Source organism: Notothenia rossii, assembly GCF_949606895.1.
Source record: "Notothenia rossii genome assembly, chromosome: 11".
Taxonomy (NCBI): Eukaryota; Metazoa; Chordata; class Actinopteri; order Perciformes; family Nototheniidae; genus Notothenia; species Notothenia rossii.
The window spans coordinates 22,151,227-22,178,633 of record NC_136910.1 but is presented as its reverse complement, the minus strand read 5'-3'; the positions used below and the strand labels follow the sequence as shown (position 1 = coordinate 22,178,633).

General features: G+C 41.5%; 2 protein-coding genes across 4 annotated transcripts in view; one reads left to right on the top strand and one right to left on the bottom strand.

Annotated features, from left to right (window-relative positions):
* The window catches only part of LOC307024417 (uncharacterized protein), a gene marked incomplete at its 3' end in the record, with an annotated part of 109,447 nt that overhangs the window by 71,419 nt on the left and 10,621 nt on the right, over positions 1 to 27,407 (bottom strand). Inside the window, exon 2 of the mRNA XM_079658486.1 lies at positions 5,895 to 6,008. The remainder of the gene's footprint in view (positions 1 to 5,894; positions 6,009 to 27,407) is intronic.
* On the top strand, positions 22,896 to 25,433 carry LOC307025898 (uncharacterized protein). Of its 3 annotated transcripts, none has more exons than XM_079660871.1 (4): positions 22,896 to 23,011; positions 23,968 to 24,090; positions 24,284 to 24,466; positions 24,640 to 25,433. In XM_079660871.1, the coding sequence occupies exons 3-4, from the start codon at positions 24,371 to 24,373 to the stop codon at positions 25,069 to 25,071; spliced, it is 528 nt and encodes a 175-aa protein (XP_079516997.1). In that variant the 5' UTR covers positions 22,896 to 23,011; positions 23,968 to 24,090; positions 24,284 to 24,370; the 3' UTR covers positions 25,072 to 25,433. The 3 variants fall into 3 exon arrangements, 2 of the variants coding, with proteins under 2 accessions (XP_079516997.1, XP_079516996.1); XM_079660870.1 differs by having other exon boundaries at positions 24,281 to 24,466; XR_013804300.1 differs by lacking the exon at positions 24,284 to 24,466.

Here is a 27,407-nt window from a genome sequence, read left to right as displayed (position 1 = left end):
AACAGTGTTCACGTAAGCCTGCACAATGATTTTATTTTTCATTGAATGTAACAGTTTCAATAAGGATACATCTACACAGGTTGAGGTAGAAACCATGGTGGAACAGCTGATAACAACAGTGTGCAGAGTTTAAAGCGATCAAGTCATATTACAGGATAAAGGAAATAGAGTTTAAACTGCTGTTGCAGTTCAAATCCCCGACTGTGTGAATGTGAAAATGAATAGAGTATCCCCTCCCATCTTCAGAGCAATCTGACTATTATAACATTAGCGTTAAGAAAGCTTACTTAAATATCTGCCACAACATAAGTGACCGGATCAGAGTAACATTAAGTAGCCTACAGTCCGCGGCACTGTAAGTGTGTCCCATTATCATTCATATCACATCATAATGTATCATATATTTCCTTATCTGAGTCAGCTTATTGAGCACTTACAGTGTCTTACGAACTAGATTCATGGACCAGGGGGGTATACTACGAATCTAGTTCAACCTATCCTGGATATGTTTTGAGTTATCCAGTTGACTTAATCCAAAAACAAAGCCGCTCTCGCTAAACTGTCCTACAACGCTTGCTATCAACTCGTTCGCTCAAGCCAGCCGTGTCCTATCTAGTTAGGTGCGCGTAAGAGGGGTGGTATCTGGAGCATTTGACCAATCACAAACATGGAGAAGCGTACTGACAGCGCAGCGTCATACTTCCTGAATGAAAAGTCAACTATAATATTAGACAAATATGAAGAAGTTAAACTTTAAACATCCATGACTTAAACACTTTATCCAGGATAAAAGCAACATGAATACAGCTGGTAAAAGAAAAAGTGTTTGAATGCGTACATTAACAGTTTAATGATATCACTGCCCCTAAGACACGAGTGGATTTGACTTTAATTACATTTGACTCGAGTGTTTCGTCAACTTAATGTGTTCCATAAAATAATACTTCTGCATACAGTATGTGACACTGTGAGTGTTGCACGGCCAGATACGGCTCAGCTGACTCAGATGAGGAAATATATGATACATGTGATATGATGTGATATGAATGACAATGGGACACATCGACGTCTGCACTCACAGTGCCGCGGACTGTAGGCTACGTAATGTTACTTTGATCCGGTTACCTCTTAAGCCCCACGGACCCGGTTCCGGGGCCAAAATCGCGTCATTTGCAGGAAACAACGTCTAAGGAACCTTAATATTTAATAAACTATGAATATTTTATATCCATATAACGGGAAAAAACTAATTTAACTGATCTTTTTCCTTTTTTTTTTACTTCAAAAAAAAACACACAATGCTAACAGTGAGCCTCTGAATTAGCTATTAGAGTGAAAAATGCTAACCTATTACTGCACCGAAAATCACTCCTAGATCCCGTATTACTTATCCTAGCTACACATCCAACACAGAAAAAGACACAGAATCTAACGGTGCCCACCTCAACACTAAAAGATACAAACTCGCGACGTTATCAACAAAAACGTACATCAAAACATGTGGCGCTAGGTAGCCTACAACGCTAACATGGCTTACCTTGGTTTTGTCTGCTCAAACATGGTCTTCAATGGCATTAAAACGATAACAACGATGATGTAGTTAATCCATAGGTTAATATCCAATGTCCTGATAATCTATAAGCAATAAAACTGCAATTCTGTTTTCAAATAGTAGAGCAGGCCATTCTTACGCTCTAAGATTGAAGACGCCATCTTTTTTTTAACATGAGTCTGTGCGGGACGATTTCCCTTCGATTCTATTGGCTTTAACGGTCAGAAAGAGATGTCACATGTCAAAATCGAAGAAGGGGGGCCAGAGATAAGGAAGATCCAGCCAAATGGCCCCGGAGGAGATTTTTTTTGCTAGATCTGTCTAAAAAGGTCAAATATCACTTGTTTTGCATCAATCCTGATACAGGGTACTTATTATATGTTGTACTTTGGATTTCTAAAGCTTTTAGTCTACTAACCCATCATCCAAGGTTAGTTTTTACTATAAGTACAAAATATTTTTGGGACGGACACTATCATTTATAGTTTTTTACCATGTTCAATCTAAATTTTCTTTAAAATAAAAAATATCTATATTGATTCTGACTTTTCTACATCCAACTCACAGGTTTATCATTACTTTGAGAAAAAAGATTATTAATTTAACCCTTTTAGAAGGGAAGATATGGTCATTTGTTCTGGGAATGTCATCTTCGAGCCTGAAACCTGAAAAACAGGCTTGGGGCTTAAGAGGGTTTACCTGTGACAGCCTCCCAACAAATGTTGTGCAATGAAATATTGGGCTACTAGTCATCTCGAACAGTCATCGTTGCGATAAATATAAATAATTTCGAACATCGCGGGGAAATTCCTTCGACTCATTTTGAAGCTTTGGGGGAAGCCGGAAGTGACGTCAATGCGGGAACGCTTCACTGTGCGGCGAGAGAGCCAAACACGGACAAAGTGTGTTGTCATGCGTAGAAATTGTGAATTACTGAGATTAGGCACATTAATAACGTTTTAATGAAGTTGACTACAGTATATTCATATTTGTCATGCTTTCATGTCAATTTGGCGAACATAAACATAAATGATCGTGGTGAAGATGATGATTAAATTAGGATTACAAATCGGTATTGAGAGCTGCTGAATTTCCTCCCCTCGGATGTGATATAAAAACAAATCGATTATTTTTGTAGTTGTAAACTCAAGTGGATGAAACTACATTTATTAGTGCTTTCATGTCAATTCGGCGAACATATGATACATTAAATGATCGTGAGGATGATGATTAAAAATCATTTGTTTGAGCCGGTCTGCATTTCCTGAGGAAAACACAAACCGATGCTTTTTGTAGTTGTAGTACACCATCATGGTGTAACACGTGTGTTTTTTTTACCACAATGTTGGGGAAATTAATCGATAAAATGCACAGATTATGATTATTATTATTATTCCCACTCAAATCGGGACACTAGGTCCACCGTTTCCCCGCAGCGAGGCTCCCCCCGTTGACAGTTTACGTGGGCTGGGCTGGGTGCAGTGGCGGACTGGCCATCGGGACGAATCCGGATGGGCCGGTACCGAAGTGGGCCGGTCGGATAAGTCACTAGCACATCCCCCACTCCCCCCGTTGACAACTTACTAGCGGTACCGAAGTGTGCCGGTCGAGAGTCCCGTGTTAATTTTTAATTCCAGTCCACCACTGTCTACATGACCGTATTATCGCCCATATTGAAGCACCTAATTCCTAAACTTCTAACAGATAAAACATAAACCGATCCTTCAGCCTCATATGAGCTCTCAGACACGTTCAAAATTAAACTGTCATCTCTGTCATTGCTTGCTGCTGTGTGCGCCATCGTGCATTTACATGCAGATGCTGGGATCCTGAACGGTGCAGCTGGAGCGCTTGGCCCGCAATGACGTCACACATAATTTGGCGGGATTTGAAGAATCCCCGAAAAGATCCAGAATATGCTCAACATTGAAGGGCAGATGAATGGTTATCTTGGTTCAGGCGCTCTGTCTGACCGTTGGACTGCGGGTGATAACCGGAAGATAAGCTGACGGTGGCGCCGAGGAGCTGGCAAAACCCCTTCCAGAAATTGGAAATGAACTGTCACTGGGGAAACCATGGATTCTGAACACGTGAGTTAACATGACCTCTGCCGTCTTCTTGGCAGAGGGAAGTTTGAGCAGAGGAATGAAATAGTACAAATATCCAAAATCAGTTCAATAACGGTTTTCAAGGGGACAATATTTACTCAAATTGATGGGTTTGGATGATGAGGGAAACTCGTGTCACAGGCTCTTTAAGCTTTCTTAACATAATAGTATAATAATAGTTATAATAGTCCGATTGCTCTGAAGATGGGAGGTGATATTCTATTCATTTTCACGTTCACACAGCGGTGATTTTGGCCGGCCGTCTTTCCTGTAACGGCAGTTTAAACTGTATTTCCTCCGCAGACTGAGCTCTGATTGGTCAGCAGGCGTGGTGCTTTCGCTGAGTTGATCTCTTATCCTGGAACCTAACCTGCTTCGGAGCACAGACTAGGTTCCAGGATAAGTCACCATGGAGATCTAGCCCGCTAAAAAGTGAACCCGCTTCGTAGGACCGGAAATCCCAGAAGTTATCTTGCTAAACGAAAATCCTGCTTCGTAGTATACCCCCCAGGTTAGGTTGCAGGCTAAGAGCTCAACTCAGTGAAAGCACTGCCTGCTGACCAATCAGAGCTCAGTGTGCGGAGTTTAAAGCGATCAAGTAACATTAAGTACAGTCCGCGGCATATCACATCATAATGTATCATATATTTCCTTATCTGAGTCAGCTGAGCCGTATCTGGCCGTGCAACACTCACAGTGTCACATACTGTATGCAAAAGTATTATTTTAAGCAACACATTAAGTTGACGAAACACTCGAGACAAATGTAATTAAAGTCAGATCCACTCGTATCTTAGATGGGGCAGTGATATCATAAACCTGTTAATGTACGCATTCAAACACTTTTTCTTTTACCAGCTGTATTCACCTTGCAGGTGCAACTATGTGGCTTTTATCCCGGATAAAGTGTTTAAGTCATGGATGTTTAAAGTATAACTTTTTCATATGTCTAATATTATAGTTGACTTTTCATTCAGGAAGTATGACGCTGCGTTGTCAGTACGCTTGTCCATGTTTGTGATTGGTCGAATGCTCCAAATACCACCCCTTTCATGTGAACGCGCACCTAACTAGATAGGGCACGGCTGGCTCGAGCGATCCACTTGATAACCCGCGTCGTAGTGCCGTTTAGCGAGAGTGCGTATGTTTTGGATTAGGCCAACCGGCTAACTCAAACATATCCAGGTTAGGTTGAACCAGCTTCGTAGTACAGGCCTCTGCTCCCTCATTCTTAGCTTACAAAAACACACTGATTCTTAGTTTCAGTAGATGATACTCAAATTAAAACATAGACATACAGTATATGTTATATTCACTGTTTGGTAATATGTCCCCCTAAATGCTACACACTGTGCCTTTATGTTGTGATTTTCAAAATGAAAACCTTGTTAATGCTAATATGTTATTATAGAAAGGGAAAAGATAAAGGCATGGTAGTAACACTGCTAACAGGCTTGCAGGATAGTTGATCTGACTCAAGTTATGACACGTTTAGCATGTCATGCTGAGGATAAAGAAGTCAGCCAGACATCCTTGTGCATTAGCAAAGAGAGAGAACTTTCTAGTTTATTATCACAGCATGGGGTGTATTTATCTGTTCATCAGTGTACGGCTGTAAAACCCACACAAAGAAACACCAAAAAGCCACCAGTTTCTTCCAGGTTCCTTTGTGCTTGTTACATCTATCCTTGATCACACGTTCAAAACAATTCATAAGACTCTGTCGATCAAAAATAAAGAGAAATTGTTTTTTTCTCACATTTCTTCAGAGGAATTCACTGTTAGTCTTTTTTCGGCTGGTGTTAAGTTAGTCTGCTGTGATTCCTCCAACCCAACATGTTTCTTTGTTATTCCCTTAAATTGGGTTAAATCCTGAGCATATACAATGGGAGTTTCAACATTGTATATTTTTATTTCATTCTTAGTCTCAGCTTTCTACCACTAAAATACATGAGCTCTCTGACTCACAAACACATACAAAGTGCTCTTACTTGGATTCTGAGGTATCATTATCCAAATCAACAGACATTTGTGTAGTGTCCCGTCAATTATGTTAAGTTGTGTCATGTTTGTGATTGTCATGTTCATGTTGATTTAGTTTATGTTCCACTTCCTGTTTTATTTTGTACTCACCTTGTCTCATTCCAGGTCCCTTTATTTCCTGCCTTGGTTCTTTTTCCCGCCATCGTCAGTGTCTGCCCCGCCCCTGATTGTTTCCACCTGTGTCCACTTACCTCATGTATATATTGTCCTGTCTCCCCTTGTTAGTTGTCGGTTCGTCTTGCTCATTGTTCCAATAAGCCAGATCCAAGCCATCGCTTAAAGAGCAACTTCCAGGTTAAAGACACCTGTGAATAAATGTGTAGGAAAATGATGAATACACTAGATTTTCAAAAAGATATACAGAAATATACACTACAGTGACATCTGTCGTCGTTTTTGTAAGAAATGTTCACTTCCGCATAAAAAAGCCTCGGCACGTGACCTCCCGCGTGTGACGTAACATGGGGGAAACAAGGGGGAGAGCGGCCGGTGTAACGTATTAATAAACATGGATCCCAATGCTAGTTTCGACACAGAAGAAGTTGAACATGAATACTCGAATGCATATGACGGACCACAACCTTATAATTATGCGCCTGCTAGGCGTCCAAGAGACCAGGAGCAGCCAATGATTAGAAGAAATAACGGCCATCGGAGAGAAATTGAGCTGTGGTGTGAGGAGAACCAGTGGAGAACTGGGCAGCTATCTTGGTGAGTGACCGGCGTTAGCTACAGAATGTTAGCTAACGTCACATCACAACATTATGAAGTTAGCTATCATATATCAGGCTATAACTAAAGTAGCATTGATAATATAGTAACGTTACTGGCAGGACTGTTGATACTGATCCATAACAGAAACTAATGCGCAAGTATCAGCCGTATCTCGCGTTACCTAATGCAACTCCACACTACGGTGCTGTGTACCGGAGGGGAGACGCGAGATACGGCTGATACTTGACGATCTGGCGGAGAAAGGTTCTGGAGCCTCTGTTGATATGCCGTTGTAAATGGCTTGATGGAAAGCAGGTGTGTAGTCGGGGGGGTTGCACAGCTGATTGCAGCAGGTGAGTGGAGGTTGAGCCGGGAGCCAGGAGTGACAGCCACCACGCACCCACAAACAACACAGACAGGGGGAAACAAACAAACACAAAGGAGACAGCTGGAGCAGTACAGCTACCACAGCGTTACCTAATGCAACTCCACACTACGTCTTACGGTGCCGTGTACCGGAGGGGAGAGAGAGAGAGAGCAGCAAAGGGGGGGGGAGAGAGATGTAATACAGTTTCCTGATAAAGCTGTGGAGAGTATGTGCTGCAGGGAGGTGGATGCACAACGCACCCATGAACGAACGCTAGCTCCGGTCCTTTTCCCTTGAGGGAAACTGTGGACTCGATGTCCTGACAGGCTGGTATTTGTGCAACCTGCACAAACACAATACTGCACCATGATTAGAAAAGGTGAAATACAATGTAAAACTACAGAAAAATACCAGCTCACTAAAACACAACCGCTCAACTCAACGCAACTACTAACTATACCCGCAGTCAGAGAGCGGAGATGTGTCCCCTGTGTGATGTAATATGACGCGTTTGACGTATGACCTTAAAAAAAAGCAGTTTTTAAGAGCAGAGCTCAAAATTGCTCCTTTCCCTCTGAATTCCTGCCCTTATGTCTCGTAAAACATATCAAATCCTACATTCACTTTTTTTAATTGTAATTTTCAAGCAAGTTTAAGCATAAATGTAGAAAAAAAAAAAACCTGCAAGATGCTCTTTAAGAGACTCAGTGTTTTGCCTTTTTTCCTCCATGTGAGCGCTTTACTTTTGATATTTTGTTATATCCTCTGAAAGAGTGATTGGTTTTTTTTAAAGATTATTTTCTTCAAACGTTTTTTGTCTCTGGGTTGTGAATTTGAGTCCTCTAAACTATTGAGTCAAGGTTCCTAACAGAACGAACCGACCAGTATGGACTCAGCCAACCCCAAGATGCTCGAGACCGCCCTGTCCGCACAGGGAAACATCATCCATCAGCACCAGGAGCAGCTAAAACCATTAGCCATGGAGTGAAAGACTTTTCAGAACGCCAGGAGGATTGCCAAACCTCTGTCACGTCACAGGTGAACCATCTGGCAGCACAGCTCCACAGAGTCCTTACTCATCTTCTAGAGGCAACTTCCACAGCTCCGATTCCTGCTATGCCACCTGATGCCAATCCTGCTGTTAATCAGGCCGAGGTCAATTTCTCTCCTGTCCCACTGCGGTTGGCATTGCCAGAGAAATATTCAGGTGAATCTGGAAACTGCAGAACCTTCCTAGTCCAGTGTGACCTGCATAACAGACTTAACCCAGCAGCGTTTGTGTCAGATGAGGCTGAAATAGCATTATGGTCTCCCATTTAACCGGCATAGCTGCCGCAGGGGCCACTGCGAAGTGGTCAAGAGACTACAGCAGGCCTATTCAACTGGCGGCCCACGGGCCAGATGCGGCCCAGAACCAACTCCTGAGTGGCCCAGCCTCCCGCAGCCAAATTCCTACACTAGTACAGACCATGAACGCAACACTCCGCGTTGGACCTTTTCGCGACCGACTTGAGCACGGTTCGGATACTGCATTTTCCGACGCTCCCCGAACACATCACATCTCCGGCACAAATCACGGATGTGATGACAGATTTTTGCGAGGTTGAAAGAGAACTTTGCCGGTCGATTGTTGGATGGATTTGCTCTGCCCACAGAGGTGATGGGCTTTGCCAGAGACCCCTACACTGTTGCAATAGAGGGGGACGTATCAACCAGAACAAAGGAAGTGGTCCCCTGCATCGACAAGGGGAAATATACACTGGAACTTATTGACATGCAGCGCACTAACGGGCCAGCAAAGTTTTGGAGTGATGTCAAAAAACAGCAGTTCCCTAATGTTCAGAAAGTAGCGATCTGTGTGCTCAGTATGTTTGGATCAACATACACATGTGAATTAAGCTTTTCACACACGAACTCAATCAAAAGTAGCACTCGCTGCTCCCTGACTGAAAGCACTCTTCACCAATGTCTTAGGATTGCATTGACATCCTATGAGCCAAAAATCACTGCTCTTGTTCAAAACAACAACTGTCCCTTCTCCCATTGAGAAAGTCAGCGATGACAAATCACAAATGAGTTGATAGTAAGCACCTAGTTTACTATAGTAGACGTGTAGTGTAGTATTCATTCATATATTTACCCGTATCCCTTGTTATGGGTTTGTGCACTGAAGGGTTTGACAGTTCTTTCTGTATTCATTTAAATGCACTTTGTAATGTGTCTGGGTCAAATGTGACCAAAACATATGATTTTTTTGTTATTACTTGAAAAGGGAAAAAATAGTATTGCTACAGTACTACCTCTTTGTGTTGCATTGGAGCTCTTTAGTTTTTTTTTTTGTATGTGAGGACATTTATTAAGACTGCTATTATTGTATTCAGTAAATGCACTTTGTGATGTGCCTGGTTAAAAAAAATAACCTGAATATTTGACTTCTAAAGCAAACAAATGTAATGCTACAACTGTGCACTTTTTAATTAATGCTAATTTGTTGTGTTTTTATGAACTTTTTGACCTACCTTTGATTTTTTTTGATTTTGGGGTTTCCTTGGTTAAAAACACATAACCCACATATTGATTGGTGTTCAGGACAAATTAAGGGATGGGGAGGGAATTGTGAACAGACCTGTAAGTCCGGCTATTTTCCCCACCATGCTGTCACCAAAGCACCAGTAACACAACTCAGCTCAGAGACCGTGTCCTGTAGAGCCCCACAAACTATTGCCGTTTCTGATAGAAGCTCAGATTTTCCTGACCTTTCCAAGGTCCCCTCATGCTACCATGACATTAAAGAGGTTTTTAATAAAACCAAAGCTATGTCACTGCCCCCTCATTGTCCTTTTGACTGTGCCATTGACCTGCTGCCTGGCGCACCCATCCTTAGGGGGCGCTTATACTCCATCTTGGGACCGGAGTGGGCGGCCATGGACGATTACATGTCCTCCTCGTTGAAAGCCGGGATAATCCGTGCTTCTTCTTCACCTGCTGGTGCAGGATTCTTCTTTGCGGGTAAGAAGGATGGGTCGCTCAGGCCATACATTGAATACAGCCCATAGCACGAAATAACTGTTAAGAACCGCCACCCACTTCCGCTGATTTCTTCAGCATTTGAACTGCTTCAAACAGCTAACGTTTTTACCAAACTGGATCTTAGGAAAGCCTACCACCTAGTCAGGATTAGAGATGGAGACGAATGGAAAACGGGGTTCAACACCCCAAGCGGACATTATGAATATCGGGTCATGCCTTTTGGACTATGTAATGCTCCTGCTGTATTTCAGGCTATGGTAAATGAAATTTGAATGTTTCTGTTTTCGTGTATCTGGACGATATTTTGATTTTCTCCCCAGATAGTCAGTCTCATGCAGAGGTAACGTTAACCGAATATTTTCCGTCAATGACGGATTTTTTCTAACAATGACGTAAAAATCTGAAAGCAGTCCGTAATTTTGACAGATTAGAACACAACTTGGAACAGCGCCAAAATGTCCACCAGCGGCCCACATTATATTATATCCTTAGTGGCCAGGTCGACTGAGGGCGATCTACTGTACTCTACTGTAGTCTGTAACTATTATTTAGTCATTCACACCCCTGTCCAGTTGGTGGCGAGTGTGTGTATATTAATTGTCTAGTCTTGTTTTTGACCTTGTTGATTACCTCGTTGTTTAATTTAACCGGCTTTAGCAATCGCAAAATGACACGGCAGCTGATCGTCCGAAGCTTTTTTAATAAGCCCAGTAATTGTGATGGTGTGGATAAACAAGGTGAAAACAGAGGGATTGATGTGGTGGAGGATGAAGGACAAGAAGCCAGTAAGACTAAAACTGACAACGTTCAGCCAGCGGTAGAGGGGCAAGCAAGTGGCAAGGAGTTCAAGCGGGAGTACCCGGTTCAGTGGGAGCAAGAGCTTAATATGGCTGAGGAGGGAAGATGGCAAAATGTTCTGCGACATCTGTAGAAAAGCTAAGATGAGTAACAGATGTGTCCGAGGGTGCACGACGATGCAGAAATCAGCGTTCAGGCTAGGCTACAGCAGGTCAATTGAGTTGTTCTTGTAAATGTCTTGTTCATATTCTGATTGTAATTGTCTCATTTAAAACGATGGCATTGTTCATATTTGTCTGTTTAGGCACAGTGGTTGCTGTGTTTTTAGCGGCCTCTGCCCCCCTCTGCTGTGCTGTCAGTGCAGGAAAAAATAAATCATTCATGTTCGTGTTGACATGAAAAGTGACCACACGGTCGGTGTCTCTGTTCATCTTTTTCTTTCTCCATGCCCTTAAAAGTTCTGTATGAATCATAATTTAAAAAAAATGAATGAATGAACATTTGCTGCTCAGTACCCAAACTCAAAATTAAAAACATGTCTCATCTCATCATTAAAACTCTTAAAAAACTTTTATCAAATAAAATGACGGGTAATAATGGATTATGACGGAAATGTTACGATCCTGTCCGTCAAAATGATGGACAACGAAAAAGTCTCATGCAACCACTGGTGTCATGTCATGCATGTCCGCCAAGTTCTCCAGAAGCTTCTTGAGAATCAGTTATATGTGAAGGCTGAAAAGTGTGACTTACATGCAACCACTGTCTCCTTCCTGGGCTACATTGTCACCACCAATCAGGTGCAGATGGATCCATCCAAGGTCAGTGCGGTGACCAACTGGCCCACTCCTGATAGCAGCAAAAGAGTCCAACAATTCCTGGGGTTTGCCAACTTTTAACGGAAGTTTATACACAACTTCAGTTCTGTGGCCACACCTCTGCATGCTCTCACCTCCTCTAAGGTTTCTTTTCAGTGGACCCCCACAGGCCGAGTCCGCCTTCCAGTGCCTCAAGAAAAGATTCACCACGGCACCTGTACTTACTGTTCCGGACCCCCAGAGACAGTTTGTGGTTGAGGTTGAATTTAGAATACGTTAGGAAAGCCAAGCGATTCAATTCACGTCAGGCCCGGTGGACTCTGTTCTACAGCAGATTTAACTTTACATTATCTTTTCGGCCTGGTACACAAAACCGTAAGCCAGACGCACTGTCTCGCCTCTTTGAGCCTGAACATAATGCCAAGGAACCAGTATCAATCCTTCCACTGAACTGTGTCGTTGGGTCGGTAACATGGCAGATAGAAACAGATGTGAAGCAGGCGAATGTTGTGAGCCCGGCACCTAGTGAGTGTCCAGGCAACCGTTTGTTTGTCCCTGTGTCTTTACGCTCTCAGGTAATCCACTGGGCTCACACGTCCAAGTTCACATGCCATCCGGGCGTCCGACGAACAATGTTTGCCATAAAGCAGCGGTTCTGGTGGCCGGCCATGAAAAAATAGGTCTCGGAGTACGTGGCGGCCTGTCCAGTGTGTGCCCAAAATAAGACCTCGTCCCAGGCCCAGATGGGTCTGCTCAAGCCCCTCCCAGTGCCTCAGCGACCATGGTCGCACATCTGCATGGACTTTGTGACTGGACTACCGCCCTCCAAAGGCAACACTACCGTCCTGACGGTGGTAGACCGTTCCTCAAAGATGGCACATTTCATTCCTCTGCTCAAACTTTCCTCTGCCAAGAAGATGGCAGAGGTCATGTTAACTCACGTGTTCAGAATCCATGGTTTCCCCAGTGACAGTTCATTTCCAACTTCTGGAAGGAGTTTTGCCAGCTCCTCGGCGACACCGGCAGCTTATCTTCCTGTTATCACCCGCTGTCCAACGGTCAGACAGAGCGCCTGAACCAAGACCTCGAAACATGCCTCAGGTGCCTTGTGTCCCAGAAGCAGACCACTTGGAGCGATCACCTTACCTGGGTAGAGTACGCCCACAACACTCTCCCCTCGGCTGCCACGGGTCTTTCCCCTTTCCAGTGTGCTAACGGGTACCAGCCTCCTCTCTTCCCTGCTAATGAGCAGTAGCGTGGGGAAAAAATTAGGGGAAGCCAATAATACGTCCTTTCTTTTGGGGTGGGGGGGGGGGGGGTGGTGGTCAATGTAAACGTAACCAGATGAGTGATTACAGCGCCCGGTATCATTTTACACACATTTGTATCATACAGATGCAGGACTTACACACGCCCGTTATCTGACCGACAGGTCCGCACGCACTCTCCAGCCGAAACTCTAATAAGCATTCATTCACAAACTAAATCAGGAGACCTTTAACGTTTTACGTCCCCGGTTCGCTCCTTTGTTCCTCGCTGGGCATTGGCCTGTCATCAGATTGTATTTGTTGTTGCTGCTGCAGCGGAAGTTTACTACAATTATTTTTTGATTAAATACTCAATCTCCACCCTCCATAATTGCACTTGCTTCAGTTGCTTGCTACTTTCTAACGGCGGTTAGAGTGGTGGAGTGACGCTATCTATCTTCTATCGATTAGATTTATGATTCGAAAATTATAAAAGTAGGGTAGACATGTGGATATTATCCGACTGAACAAAACGTGCATTTACCAGGTTCGTTTTCCACTTACCTTTTTTCGAGCTATTTTCCAAATTCCTATGGAGAAATCCCATTGCTATTTTGTCGAGTGAAACCGAGCGCAGCTTACTTCCGCTTTTTGGGACGCGTCACTGCACCACTAAATTGATGCGATTTGATTGGATTGTGAGGCAAGGGAAGCCAGCCGCCTCTGGCTTCCCTTTGCATGGCCCTGACCAATCACAGGTTGGCAGGGGCATGACGTGAGCCTCATCTGATTGGTCAATCCCTCCATTTTTTTTCACCAAGGGAAGCAAATTTCGGCTGGCCTCCTCTCGCAACAGAGAGTGCAATCTACTGTTTCACCATAACATCTAGAGGGGCGCTGTTTCACTCTTTGTAAAATACTCAATGAGAATGGGGGAGAGACGGGCCGGCAGCAACACACAACAAAAAAATTCCGAAACTAAACGAAGTGTTTTTATTTATTTATTAAAATTATAACTACAATCCGAAAAAACAGGGGAAGCCTGGCTTCCCTTGGCCTCCAGGAGAAAACGCCACTGCTAATGAGGAAGAAGTCAAGGTTCCATCGCTTAAGAGACTCAGTGTTTTGCCTTTTTTCCTCCTGCGCTTTACTTTTGACATTTTGTTATATCCTCTGAAAGACTGATTTTGTTTTTTCAAGTAAAGATTATTTTCTTCAAACCTTTTTTGTCTCTGGGTTGTGCATTTGAGTCCTCTAAACTATTGAGTCAAGGTTCCTAACAATTTGTGTGGTTTATTAAACTGTTAATGGAATAGTGACATGGGCCAGCCTGTTGAAGTTGTTCTTATTTAATTTTCTGTTAACTTTTATTCGATACCTATTAAGCTGTGCCCTCTCCAAACATTCTTTTCGAGAGACATTTATTTGTTGTTTTAACGTTGATTTTATGTTGTTTTGCATTTGTGCCGCTGTAGCAAAGCAACCCCATTACAGGTGCAAAGTCAGGTTGGAAATGTTTTGAAATGTTGTATGTTTTATTTTTTCAAGACTTTGTCCATATATATTTTGTACCATATCTTAATTACACATTATCTAGTCAAAAGAACCGTACATTTTGATATCGTATTTTCAGACTGTATTGGAATGTTCTTCCTCTACCAAAAATTGTCACTACCGAAACAAAAGTAAATACACTGTAGTAAAAAAGTATTATATTAACCTGTTAAGATTGTTTTACCTTCCTTTCTCTAAATAGTTTAACAAATATTTCTTGAGGGTTTTCACAATTAAATCAATGAAATTTAATTTTTAATCACAGTTCAATTCATAAAAATCATAATGGAATTTTTCTTTGTAAAATGCACAATATTGATTCCAGAATTGATTGTTGAAATCAAACCAAACAGTATCATATAAATTTAGTTGATAACTCAATATACTAAATTTTTTACAAAACATCCAGTGTTTCGGTAGTGACCACAGTATTTTGTTCTCAAGGTTGTATCATATTCCCTCAACCTTATTGCTTAATCTTAACTCATAACATGCCTTATGTTGAAGTGTGAATGTTTGAAGCTACTGACCCAGAATCAGCACTTTAGTAACAGGCTGAAATAGAGGGGAATGAGGCTAGAATGCATGATCTGTTTGGTATTTTTAGCAAAACACTTTATAGACATGTTTTTTTATATATCTGAGACCTATAATATATACCTAAAAATAGTATAATAAGAGACCTTTAAAGTAATACACTGATTTTCAGACTTTAAAACACATTTATTTCAAAACTATGGGATTTACCTGCTTACCATTCCATTTTGTCACTACCGAAACGATCATGTCAATTACCGAAACGTAACCATATGTTTCGGTAGTGACTGTTTCGGTAGTGACGATTCTAGCTAAGTTTGAGCATAACTAAAGAATGCTAGCAAGTACATGGCTAGCATACACATTTTTGAGGTTTACACACATAAAAACATAATACTTTGCATAAAATTCCGAAAAAGTTTACTTAATTGAAGATAATGTGTTCGGTAGTGGCACTTCTTAAGGTTACGCCGATTACCGATTTTGGAACAGATTTATATCAAAAGTATGGGATATAGCTACTTGCCATTCAGCCATGAGGGACAGGGGTGGAGTGTCACTTCCCAGTCAAAAATGCAGGGGTGTGGCTAAAAACCAGGCTCAGCAATTGGACTAAAACCCCTTGTGTTTCGGTAGTGACATGAAAACTGGGGACATAAAAAATGTTGAGTATAGTTTTTGTATTAAAAAATTAAACCCACAATAAATCTAAATATTCCAACTTCTGTTTGAATGTAATCATAAAGATCTTCTAAACACACCATTGAAAAAAATAAAAATAAAATGTATTGTGTGATATTTACAGAAATTGACATTTAGATGTCAGGGTTGGGGACAACTACTTCCCAATAGGAAGTAGCCTACCCTATAAATGATGTTTTTGTATATATTAAGCTTATCACTATCTAATTCAGGGGTGGGGAAGCTCCGGCCTCCGGGCCGTATACGGCCCGCGAGACCATTTGGTACGGCCCTCGAGGTAATTTATAAAACACACGCAAAAAAGAAAAAAATTCAAGAAATCTAGACTGCAAAATAATTAAACAAGCTTGTTTTTCCTGGCCAAGTTCAGGGTCCTTGAACACAACACGAGCCTAACGTGTCATCACGTGGTATATGTCTCGTCTGACAGGAGTGTAGTTCTAACGGAGAGCACCAGAACGCGGCTCCGGGCCGGGACTTCACAAATTGCAGTACCCATAAGGAGCCGTACACATGCCGCAGTTTTTGCGTGGCTGTGTCTTTAGTTGTAAGCCCAGTGGCGATCTGTTCATCTGTCATACTGATCATACAGTCAATAACTTTGTTGTTATTAGAATCTGGTTAGCTAGCAATGCTAACGAATATAAGAAGCTTTTTCTCCAACCAGTGAGGTAAAGGCACATCTTTATATGATCATTATAGTTATAGAAAAATAAGAGATTAAAGTAAACAGGTATACAATACTAATATGACAGTAAAAAAAAGTTGTTATTAATAAACAACAATACAGTTTAAAAGGGGAGTGATTTGTAAAATATCCATAAAGAAAAAAATCTGCTTACAGTTCTGTTTCATATGGGTGTTGAGAGATGTATCCATAGATCTCTTCATGTTGCTCTCAAAGTGCACCAGATTGATGCTTTTAACTTCAACATTTAAAAAAAATCTTCCTGGTGATGCATGCCCCCAACCCCCCCTCTCCCGTGTTATTATTCAAAGTGAATGTAAACTTTGAATAATGTACTTCATCTACTACAAGTAGTTTCTTTGAATGTAATAATTATGTTGTTTGTTGTCTGTGGAATCATTTATTGAAAAATGTATCTGAATTTTTCGATCTGTTAGGATTTTAAACTGAAGCAATATAAAAATGACTCCCATTAACTGAGTTTTAAACATCAGCATATCCAGTCATAGTCCGTTAATTACCTGCTAACGGAAACTCTGCTACACAATTGTTATTATTATTATTGAAACATGACCGGTAAGTTTCAAATTTGTCCGGTAAAATAAATTCTGTCCGGACATTTGACCGGCGAGAAAAAATCCTAGCCCTTATATGTTAGTATGTATACAAAACATGACTAAAAATTATCCTAAGATGTAACATTAACCCTTCATACTTTACCTCAGTCTACTTTTAAGACACTAAAATAACGTATTCCAACTTTTATTTAGTTTTCGCGCGTGGAATTATACCGGCTCTCGTTTCAGTACACATAACGGAACCATAGCAACGGAACTGACAGGCAACCCTCTGAATCAGACTCCGATTGGCTGTGACTGCATCCACTCAGAGTGTCCGATTCAGAAATGTGACTCTTACACTCTTTACGTCACAAACAAAGATGGTGGATGAGAATAGATCTATAAAACGATAAGCAATGCACCAGAATCAAGGCGAGACTATCCGAATCCTTTAAAACTCTACGCACATTAGTTTCACCGAAATAAGTAAACGACTGTATTTGAGTGAGTTAAGGCATTAGTTTGCTTCATTAAAGGGTGTTAATTAATAAGTGTTCTACAGTGCCTTTTGTCCGCTTTAAGGTATTATTAAGTTAGGGTTAATGTTGCTTTCAAAGTGCACCAGATTGATGCTTTTAACTTCAATATTTAAAAAAAAAAAATCTTGCCAGGGGAGCACGCCCCCAGACCTCCCTAGAATGTTCTGTCCACTCTCCACTTGTAAAAAATAGCACTTTACCCCTGCACCCTCCCCCCCAACAACTGCTGGGCTAAGCCCCGGATCTCCTACAATCCTAAATCCGCCACTGGGCTGCACATTATGGTTTGACAGATTATGTTATGTTATTGTTATTATTATTATTATTATTATTATGTTATGTTATGTTATTATGTTAGACAGATTATGGACTGTTTGGCTAACGTTTCCATCAAAAACATTTCCAACGCTTGCTTTGGCTTCCGGACTGTTTGGGCTGACAAGGATTACATCGGAAGCCTCACCCCGTCTTCACCATGAGTCTGAGTCTTCATCATGTCTTCACCATGAGCATGAGTCTTCATCATGAGTCTTCAGAGGGTCACTGAGCTGTGAAGGACGTCCTGCCTCGTTTCTGTGCCTCAGACGCTGTGTCCAAGTGGCTACAAGGACTTAAATTGCACATTTGTACTTCCCCTTACGTCTACATAAATATTTATTTACTGTATTTTAATATAGTGCAACTCTCATGAACCAAATTTCCCCCTGGGATTAATAAAGTATTTTGATTTAGTAATTGATTGATTGATGTATGCCAGCTGCTTTGCAGTACTGTAAAGGTGGCCTGCATTAAACACATCAGTGACCAGCTGCTGCAGACTGGTTAACAGAAGCATCACTGGTGACAGGAACTCGATGGCAACTCCCCTCGCACACATGAACAATGTCCTGTAAAAACAACAGCAGCTCAGAGTTAATGCAGATAAGTCCCACCTTTGTGAGCTCACACTCTCCGTCTCTTCTCGTTCTGTATCCCTTGGTCCACACTGTCCTTCGCAGTATTTCCATCTCTCTCATGAATGTTTGATGGCACTGCCAGCTGCTCTCCAAGTCTGAGGGCGGCACGTGTTCCTGCTCACAAACACAGTCCCCTCATTGTTTCTGCCCTCAGTGGACTTTGAAAAACAACAACAGCAGCACGCATGTGTTTGTGCGGTGTTAAAAAAAACAATTTAATGATGAAGATTGTGTTAAGGCAGAAAAACATGAGGCAAGCAATGACAGTGCTATTTTGGATGTGTATAGTATATTCTTTGTTTTGTGCAGCGAACAACATCGCTTCAGTCATTTAAAAAGTCTTTCAAAAATGAAGTGTGGGCCTCTCTCCCTCCCACTCAAATCATCCCGACCACGTTTCTGTGCACAGACATTTCATTTTTTTCACAGCCGTCCTCTTCTTTTGTTTCAGATTTAAGCATCCTTCATAAATTCCTTGGCGGCTGTTTGCAAATAGAGATCGTTAAGGTGGGAGTAGGGGGGGAGGTCTATTGACACACAAACAATGTGCGTCAGGAAGCTCAGCTGAATAAAAACACCAAGTCATTTCTCTCAGTCTTGTTCACACACACACGCACACAGTGTGAGAGCTTCCACCTATCCTGACACCCGAGCATTCTCTGAAAAACCCATATGTCTCCTCTGCGTTGTCACAGCAACAATCTCAGCCATCGTGCACTTCTCATGCAAATGAAGCATGGATCCAGACCAGTGGCCTGCAGATTGCATATTGTCAGAATGGGAAGGACGGACCAGCTGCCTAATGGTTGCACATGCATGAGTCAGACGTTGGTAACAACTGTGCAGTGTGAACTGAAGTGCCCTATCCTTATTATTTTAAAGTGTTAACTCGTTCAGAATTGAAGGACGCAATACGCATTGAGGGTGTACAGCATAGTCTGGGTAATAAGGAATGTATGGATTGAGACGGTTACACTTGTACATTTAAAAGATTAGGAAGGATTCACAAACAGGACCACCAGAACTACCTTACATTAACCAAAAGAAAAATCCAATAGCCTACTCACCTTACTCGTCCATGTCTCCAAATAGCCATATTGCACACCTCATTCAAAAAACTAGATGCACCTGAATGTACAGCTGATCTGATTCCTGTAATCAGCCTCAGCCCATCAAATCACTTCCAATCAGCAAAGTTAGCTCTCAAACAGTGTCAAATAAATGTGGACAATCCCCCATTTGTTACAGCCAGGCTCATATGCTGCAACAAAGAAGGGAGACAAGACGAGTTTAAGCGTAGCGAAAGACGTATTGATTTACAAAATAACCAAACCTAACAACCTAAGACAAACGTGAAAATCAGTAATGCAGGCCTGTATGGGTGTGTGACAATGTGCATCAAGAAAAAAGGCAGCTGTGTTCATAAAAATAGTGAGACCCTACATTGGATGGGGTTGGGCCTTTTATCCCTAGCTGTCCAGGTGTTGCTCATCAGGCTGACACTATGGATCACCTGTAAAACAAAGAGAGCCAGCAAGCACACAGCAAACACAGAGACCCCTAGTGGGGTGGAGGGCGTCGTAACACAATGCACAGAACTAATATAATTTGTGCGTACTGTGTGAAACTTTGCAATAGTGCTCACCATTTGAATATCTAACGTAAGACGGAAACCTTGAATTTACCAAGAGAACACACCTTTTAGATTAACGAGTAAACAAACCATGCTGTTATGTGCCGTAAGGGCTGCAACAGTATGGTAGACATGAAAATATTGATATATACAGTACATTAGTACTTTCTGTCTCTATATAAACATATACAACCATTTCCTCGACATACAAGTAAACTTGCCGCATGGCATGATTAGTATACACAAACTGAAGAGAGGTTGGTCAGAAATATAACCATGTGGAATTGTAGTTTTTTTAATGTCTAAATAAGACCATTTATGTTCACTGTTTTCTGTTATGAAAGGTAATACTTTTGGTCAATGAAGTCTTTCTTTCATTTCAGCAGCTGCTTTCACCACTTAGCAATAACTTTAAAAGAATGCCCTCTAAATAATGACAAGGATTTAACACATGCCTTGACTTGTTTTGTGCCTTTTTGTCCTTTTTCATTGAGCTGGTTTAGTTGTGTTCTCTCTCCTACAAACCTCCAGGTGGAAAAGTTCTCCACAGCTGGCTTCCTGATCGTTTTCGGGAGAGGAAACTGGTATACTCATCTATGAGAGTTTAAGAAAGTAAATACATGCTGAAAAAATACAAACTGAACTGATCACTTTTTAAAAGAAAGAAGTCATTAACATTGCTCGTACAGTATACAGTATGCTTGCTCAGCCCAGACAGTACTACATAGGAGACTTAAGCTGAATTTGAACTCCCATTCCTCTCTTCTGACCCAGTCTCTAATGTCAACTGTCAATCTCCTCTCCTTCAGCCCTGCCCAGGCACCATGCAGACAGATCTGGGTCACGGTGAACCTGAGGCCAGCGGCTCCCGTTTCCTCAGCTTCAGAGTCAGGACCTGTGAATGGGATTCAAAAATCACAGATGGTATCTTTAACCGTCAGCAGAGCTCTCCATTCCAGCAGTTTACATACATAATGTGATTAAGACCCTCTCTTGGGTCAATAGCACACTTTCTCAACTCTGGGCCAGTGATTGCATAGCTCAGAATGCTGAGTTCAGTGTGTTTATGTGGGTCATAGTTGAGAAAAGCATTGGCTCCTGGCTGTAGACACTCTATTTGTGATGGATTAAAAATAACCATAACTTTCAAGAAGGTTATTAAAAGTTATTATGGAATAAAAGTAATACATAACAACTTTCCCTATGTTCTCTTCTAACAGAGTGAAGCATAGCTGTTTTATTTTCAGTCATCAACGCACTTATCTTGTGGAGAGATGACAGAGTGAAGAGGCTGCAGGGTTCGCCTTGCTCAAGGAGCTACCAGTCCACAATCTGTATATTTGGTTTAATCTGGACTTTAACCGGCGACCCATCAGTCTCCAAGCCAAGGTCCTTCAGACTGATTTAATGCCGCCCAAAGCAAATGAATGTGAAGAGTTATGAACATCTCAGTCAGTCTGTACATGTGTTCTCTGGTTTGTGGACATACACCAGACATTGCAATCTATTCATAAAGCTGTATCTCTAAATGTTTCTACTACTTTTACCTCATAATTATTACCTCTGCCAAGGATCCTATGTTTTTGGCTTGGTTTGTCTGTCTGACCCATAAGCTACTGGGCCAGATTTCATGAAACTACATGAAGTGTGAAGGGGTCACGGAAAACAAATTCAATTTGGGAACGTATCTGAATAATGGGCGGGTACTCAAATTATATTTAAATTGCGTTTACCTTGAGAGATAAGGGCATTTGTGCTATGCAATTTCATGTGAGCGGTTCCTTAATCAGAACAACACCTCGGAAAGTGCTATCAATGTGTTATTCAAACGCCCTGAGTAATACAACAAATCAATCCAAATTACAATTGCTACAACTTAAAGCTCATGAATATGTCGAGGTCGGAAATAAAACTCTGGGAATCAGAACATACAAGGAGTAAGTGAACGCACCATTGGCCTTGCACCACCTTTTACCTCATTCACACCAACGCAACTCCAGTTCAAGCTCCGTGCTAGAGCTTTTCAGGTTCAGAACCGGTTCTTTGGTTTAGCTCCGGCTCTTTTACCACCACCCAGAGTCCGACTGGTGCTGCGTTATTGCATCATCGTTTGCCTCATGACGTAACCGTTTGCGTGCCTGCTTCATAAAGTCATAGCGCGCGGAAACCCCTCACAGCTGACACCGACAACAACAACAACAATGGCCAATGCTCCAGCTTCCTCTGTACCTCTTCAGAAGACCAGATTCCCAGTAGGTATCTGGTCTCTTCAGTGGACCACTGCTGCTTGTTAAGTTTCTCCATCGTTGTGTACAAACTGGATAAAACGCCGGCTTTTTGTTGTTGTTCAGGAGTTGATCTGCCCCTGCCCCCGCCTCGACGTAAGCGTGATGTATGTGGTGCTTTTGCTCTGGCCGGACAATTTTTTGGTGCTCGAAATGAACCGGATTCCGGAGCTAAGAGGCTGCTCCGCTGCGGTGTGAACAGGAAAACCCGGTGCTTTTCAAGCTCCAGCTCCGAACCGGCCCTGAAACACCGTTGGTGTGAATGAGGTAATTGACTCTCTGAGTACTATTTATTTTTACTAGTTTTTAGTTCTGTTTTAGGATGTAATGAGTAATAGCTAATTATCTTCCTTAGTAAGTCAAGAACTAACATGAAACGTAATTGTTTATTCACTTAATTCATTCATATCAATAAAGATAAATAAAAACCCATGTCCATATTTTGAAGTTTCCAGAACCATATAGCCTCCTGATTCCCTAAATAGCAATAAGGAAGTAAAAAGAATGTTGCTGTGTAAATGTATTTTGGCTCTGTAGAGTTACTTAATGCTACTGTGTGGGAAACATTAAATCAGTCCCTGACACACTTGGCAGTATAGTGCACAGGAGTCGGAGCAACAAACGCTCATAAGAGGCGGGAGGAGGGTGGCGCTAGTTGGCGCAGGTCCGTCTGTCAAACTCCAATCTATCACCCAATCATGATACTCGCTGTCCATTGTGAGATTTGACTTAAACCAATAACGACGCGAGTTTACAATGGACGGAGCCAATCACGTCACGGCATCACAATGGACAGAGCCACTAACTGCACGGCTTCTCTCCGAACCCGCCCCCCTCACGCTTTGGTTGACAGTGGCGAGGCGTATCAGTGGTATTCAGAGTAAGTAACAACACTACATATTTCTATTTTCCCGTTTACAGTCATAAAACCTATATTTACAACCGTCGTTTTGGCGTCAACTTTTACATTACTGTATACAGTCGGCAACTTCAGTCTGCATAATGTTAGCAAGCCAGCATTGCTAATGCTATCGTGTCTAGGTTAAATACACGTTATTATATTAATCAATGTCAACAGCCATGTGTTATACATCCGATTGACAACAGTAATTTAAATAAGTTGTTAAACGACTCTTGTATGAATGGGCATGTTGTAATTAGTAACTGCACTTCTGTGAGCAGTGGTACAGAAGTCATACAGCATATATACTGCATACACAGAGGTGGGAAGTAACTAAGAACATTTACTCAAGTACTGTACTGAGTAGAATTTTGAGATACTTGTACTTCACTTGAGTGTTTCCATATTTTTCTACTGTGTACTTCTACTCCACTAAAATTCAGAGGTAAATGGTGCACTTTTACTCCACTATGTGTTTAATAGCTTACCTTTAGTTACTTTACAGATTTGGTTAAGATGCCTATTGGTTACTGGTGGCGTTTCAGGAGTTTATATTTTATCAGTTTATTTGTTCATATAGACACCTAAAGTATATCATATATTATATGATATAAATATCTTTATGTGAGATAAGGGATCGTTGCTCACTATGATATGATAAAGTGTGTTATATGCTCCATGAAGGATACAGTATATTGTTGAATATATATTCAAGATAGCTATATACTGTATATAACATTACATTAATTGTAATTCCATATACATACATCAATCATTTATGGGTAAAAGGATAACTTCACAGTTTATGAACATGATGTGTGTTTACATGATTATATGTGTAGATAACCTGTATAAATAATGGTTAACATGGTGTCAGCGGTGTTCGCTTTGCAGTGTAGTTCTCTCTAACACTTGCATTGTTATTTTACTTAAAGTTTAGATGATCATTAAACCTATAAGCCATAAAGAAATGGGAGATGCGGAATGGACGGGCTTTGGCCTTCAGGAGGGATAAACCCGCTCCAAGGAAACGGAAGTGACGTGACCTCTGTCAGAAGGTACAGTATAGAAACATATGTAGCTATTACTTATTATTCACAAATGATAAGTATATTACTGAACATTTACAATTTACTGGTGAAAATATTATCAATCAAATGATTTACACTGAGTGACTCACTCCAGACTAAAACATAATGATGATAGTTTCAGATTAAGAAATGCCTCATGCATATATCACACCCCCAGTAGTTACCCCCAGAGCCCAGCCTCCTCCCTGTGGTCTGCCAGGAGCCCCCAGAGCCCAGCCTCCTCCCAAGCAGTCTTTGGGTGCTGTCCATGTACGGCAGGGATATCCTCTCCCACATGGACCATATCAAGGCCAGCATCACCTCCACATTTGGTTCCATCTTAAAGATGGACTCAACCAAAAAGGTCAAATAGAACGTGACTGTGTATTTGATTTCCATGTTTGTTAAACTCTCTTATAAACAATAACATTAAAAACTAGTTTTTATTATAAATGTGTTCGGTTATAAATCTGGAAACATTAATTGCTATAGATCATTTCTAATAAATGCCTCAACTTCGCTGTTGTCACATTCCAGATCACAAAGCATCAAAGCAAGGTGGAGATGCAGCTCTTCCCTGCTCCACCCTCTGGCCCTCAGATGGAGATGCAGCTCTTCCCTGCTCCACCCTCTGGCCCTCCGATGGAGATGCAGCTGTTCCCTGCTCCACCCTCTGGCCCTCAGATGGAGATGCAGCTCTTCCCTGCTCCACCCTCTGGCCCTCAGATGGAGATGCAGCTGTTCCCTGCTCCACCCTCAGGTCCAAAGGTGGAGATGCAGCTCTTCCCTGATCCACCCTCAGGTCCTCATGTGGTGTTGCAGCTCTTCCCTGCTCCACCTTTGGGCTCCATGATATATACACCAGTGAGCTCACAGTTTCCTGTCCTTGTCGCTGCTCCACAGGCTCTGAATGCCAGCCTCTCTTTGCTTTTCCTGCTCCTGCTCCTGCTCCATACAGCCAAACACTGACCAGCAAAGTACTGCCCAACACGTGTGAAGGTGTGGGAGGTTTGGGACAGCAGACACTGGACACTGCCAGTACATGGAGTAGTGAACTACATTGTGCCAAAGAAGCAATGGTTGGAGGACATAACAAAATGTATATCCCCCCCCACCAGAGGCATGGACACTGGACACATATTTATGTGTATAGTTTGATATTTATTTATATATATATGATATGTATATATTTTATCAAGTTTATGATAATGTTTATTTTATGTTAAAACTCATGAGTGTTATTTTGTTATACTTCACCTTTCTTACTTTTATGGGTTGTTTTACATTTTATTAAGTTGAACTACTTTAAAATAAAGGTTTGGTTCTATCAAGTATGTGACTGTCCAATGATTGAGTGGAGTGCTATGTTTAGAATTTCTATAGGTTTTCTCTTTGTTAAAAGAAATACATCATAACACCAATACCTTCTTAGTTCATATTAAATGTAATGGTTACACTTAATTATTTATCCACAGCACACAAACCATGAGCAGGTCCATATTGGGTACTTCAAAACTATCCCTGATAAAGAAAATAATAATAATTGTATGTAATAAACTTGAAAGAAGTAGATACGTTTTACTTAATATTTATTAGAAATATATAATATTTAATAGAAATGTGTTAATAGTTAACTGCATAACACAAGTGTTATTAGTCAACAAACGCATACGTTGTTGGTCTTTATTAAAGTACTTCTGTATATAAAGACTTTTACATGCTACAGAAGGGGAACAGGAGGCAAGAGAATCGTTTTTTTCCTCTTTTCCCTCTCTTTCTCCCTCTTTTTTCTTCTTCCCCCTTCTTCCCCCTTTCTTCTCCTTTCTTCCCCCCCCCCTTGCAAGACTATTGTTCCCCAGCTTTGGCGCAGTGGGTTGTGCGTTTGTCAGTGTTGGGTGTAACGCGTTACAAAAGTAACGAAGTTACAGTAATATATTACTTTTTGCTGTAACGAAGTAATGTAACGCATTACTAATGAAATGTGGGTAATATATTACCCGTTACAATTCTCAGTAACGCAGTTACAACACATTTTAACCCGAAATTAAATGGTGTTTTGTTTTTTAAGAATGTACTAACATAGCGAGACATTCCGACACCGGACAAATTGTGCGGGTAGATTAGTAAACCTGGTGTTTACCCTTCAGGCTTCGCGTCGAGATCTTCGGGGAAGTTGAACGTTATGCAACCATTCAAAAAAGAGAACGTAGCGAAAAATACAAACAACAAATTGTGTCAGGTGCGCGTGACCTGCTCCGCTGCGCGTGCATCATTTCCAAAGTGCTTCCACAGCAGTGACACACATCTGATCTGTGGATAATCATTTATACGAAAATGGTTAAAGCAACCATCACTAAACGCCAGCAACACTGCATCTACTGCAGACAGTAGCAACAGGTCAGATGCGGACATCACGTTACCCTCCGTTGTGGACACTAGCTTACTCCCGCCTGACTCGCCAGCCCCGGAGCATCAGTCTTCGTCGCCCGAAACTACGCCGCCCCCTGCGGCCCGCAGGTGCCAGGTATATCTAAACAACTACACGCCTGTACAGTGGGGTAAGGTGGTCATTTTGCAGCTTGTGGTATAAAAATAGACAATGGCTAGAATATTCATGTGAAAATAGTACCATATTCTGACATGCCTGTAGAAATGTTGGGTCAAAAATAATGCATACAATAGCACAGATGCCTTCACCACGAATGGCTACAAAAATATCTCATATCCCAAGCTTATTATCAACGAGCTGATGTTGCAGCTGAAATGTTCTCCAGGTCACAAAGTCAACCTCACGTGATGATGTGATACCAGTTTTCAAGCACAGTAAATATTCTCTTCCCAGCGTATATGATGGGACCAAGGTGATGATGTAGTGAGCATGGTTTGAATAATATTTGCCTTGATTTACAATATGTTAACCTTCATTATAGTCCTTGACAGCGGTCTGTACTGCTGTATTAACAACGTGTCACATGTTAAGTATTTACAATCAGAATCGAGTATTCAACTAAGCCCTGTAATACAAGTTGTTAGTAGCCTTAAGGGCCTACACAGTTGATATGCTATACCACATTGCCCTTCACTGGATGCATAATGAGCTGCACTAAACTACATTTTAGCATTTAAAATACCTAGCTATTCTTTTGTGGTTATTTTGGTGAAAGTAACTAAAAAGTAACTAAAGTAGTGTAACTCATTACATTTCAGAGACAGTAATATTGTAATGTAACTTATTACTTTCAAAAGAGAGTAATAAGTAATATGTAATATATTACATTTTGGAAGTAACTTGCCCAACACTGGCG

Coding starts and splice junctions, on each gene's coding strand:
- LOC307025898 (XM_079660871.1), top strand. CDS start 24,371: ATGTACGGCAGGGATATCCTCTCCCACATGGACCATATCAAGGCCAGC. Junction 24,467..24,639: donor AGATGGACTCAACCAAAAAG/GTCAAATAGAAC, acceptor GTCACATTCCAG/ATCACAAAGCATCAAAGCAA.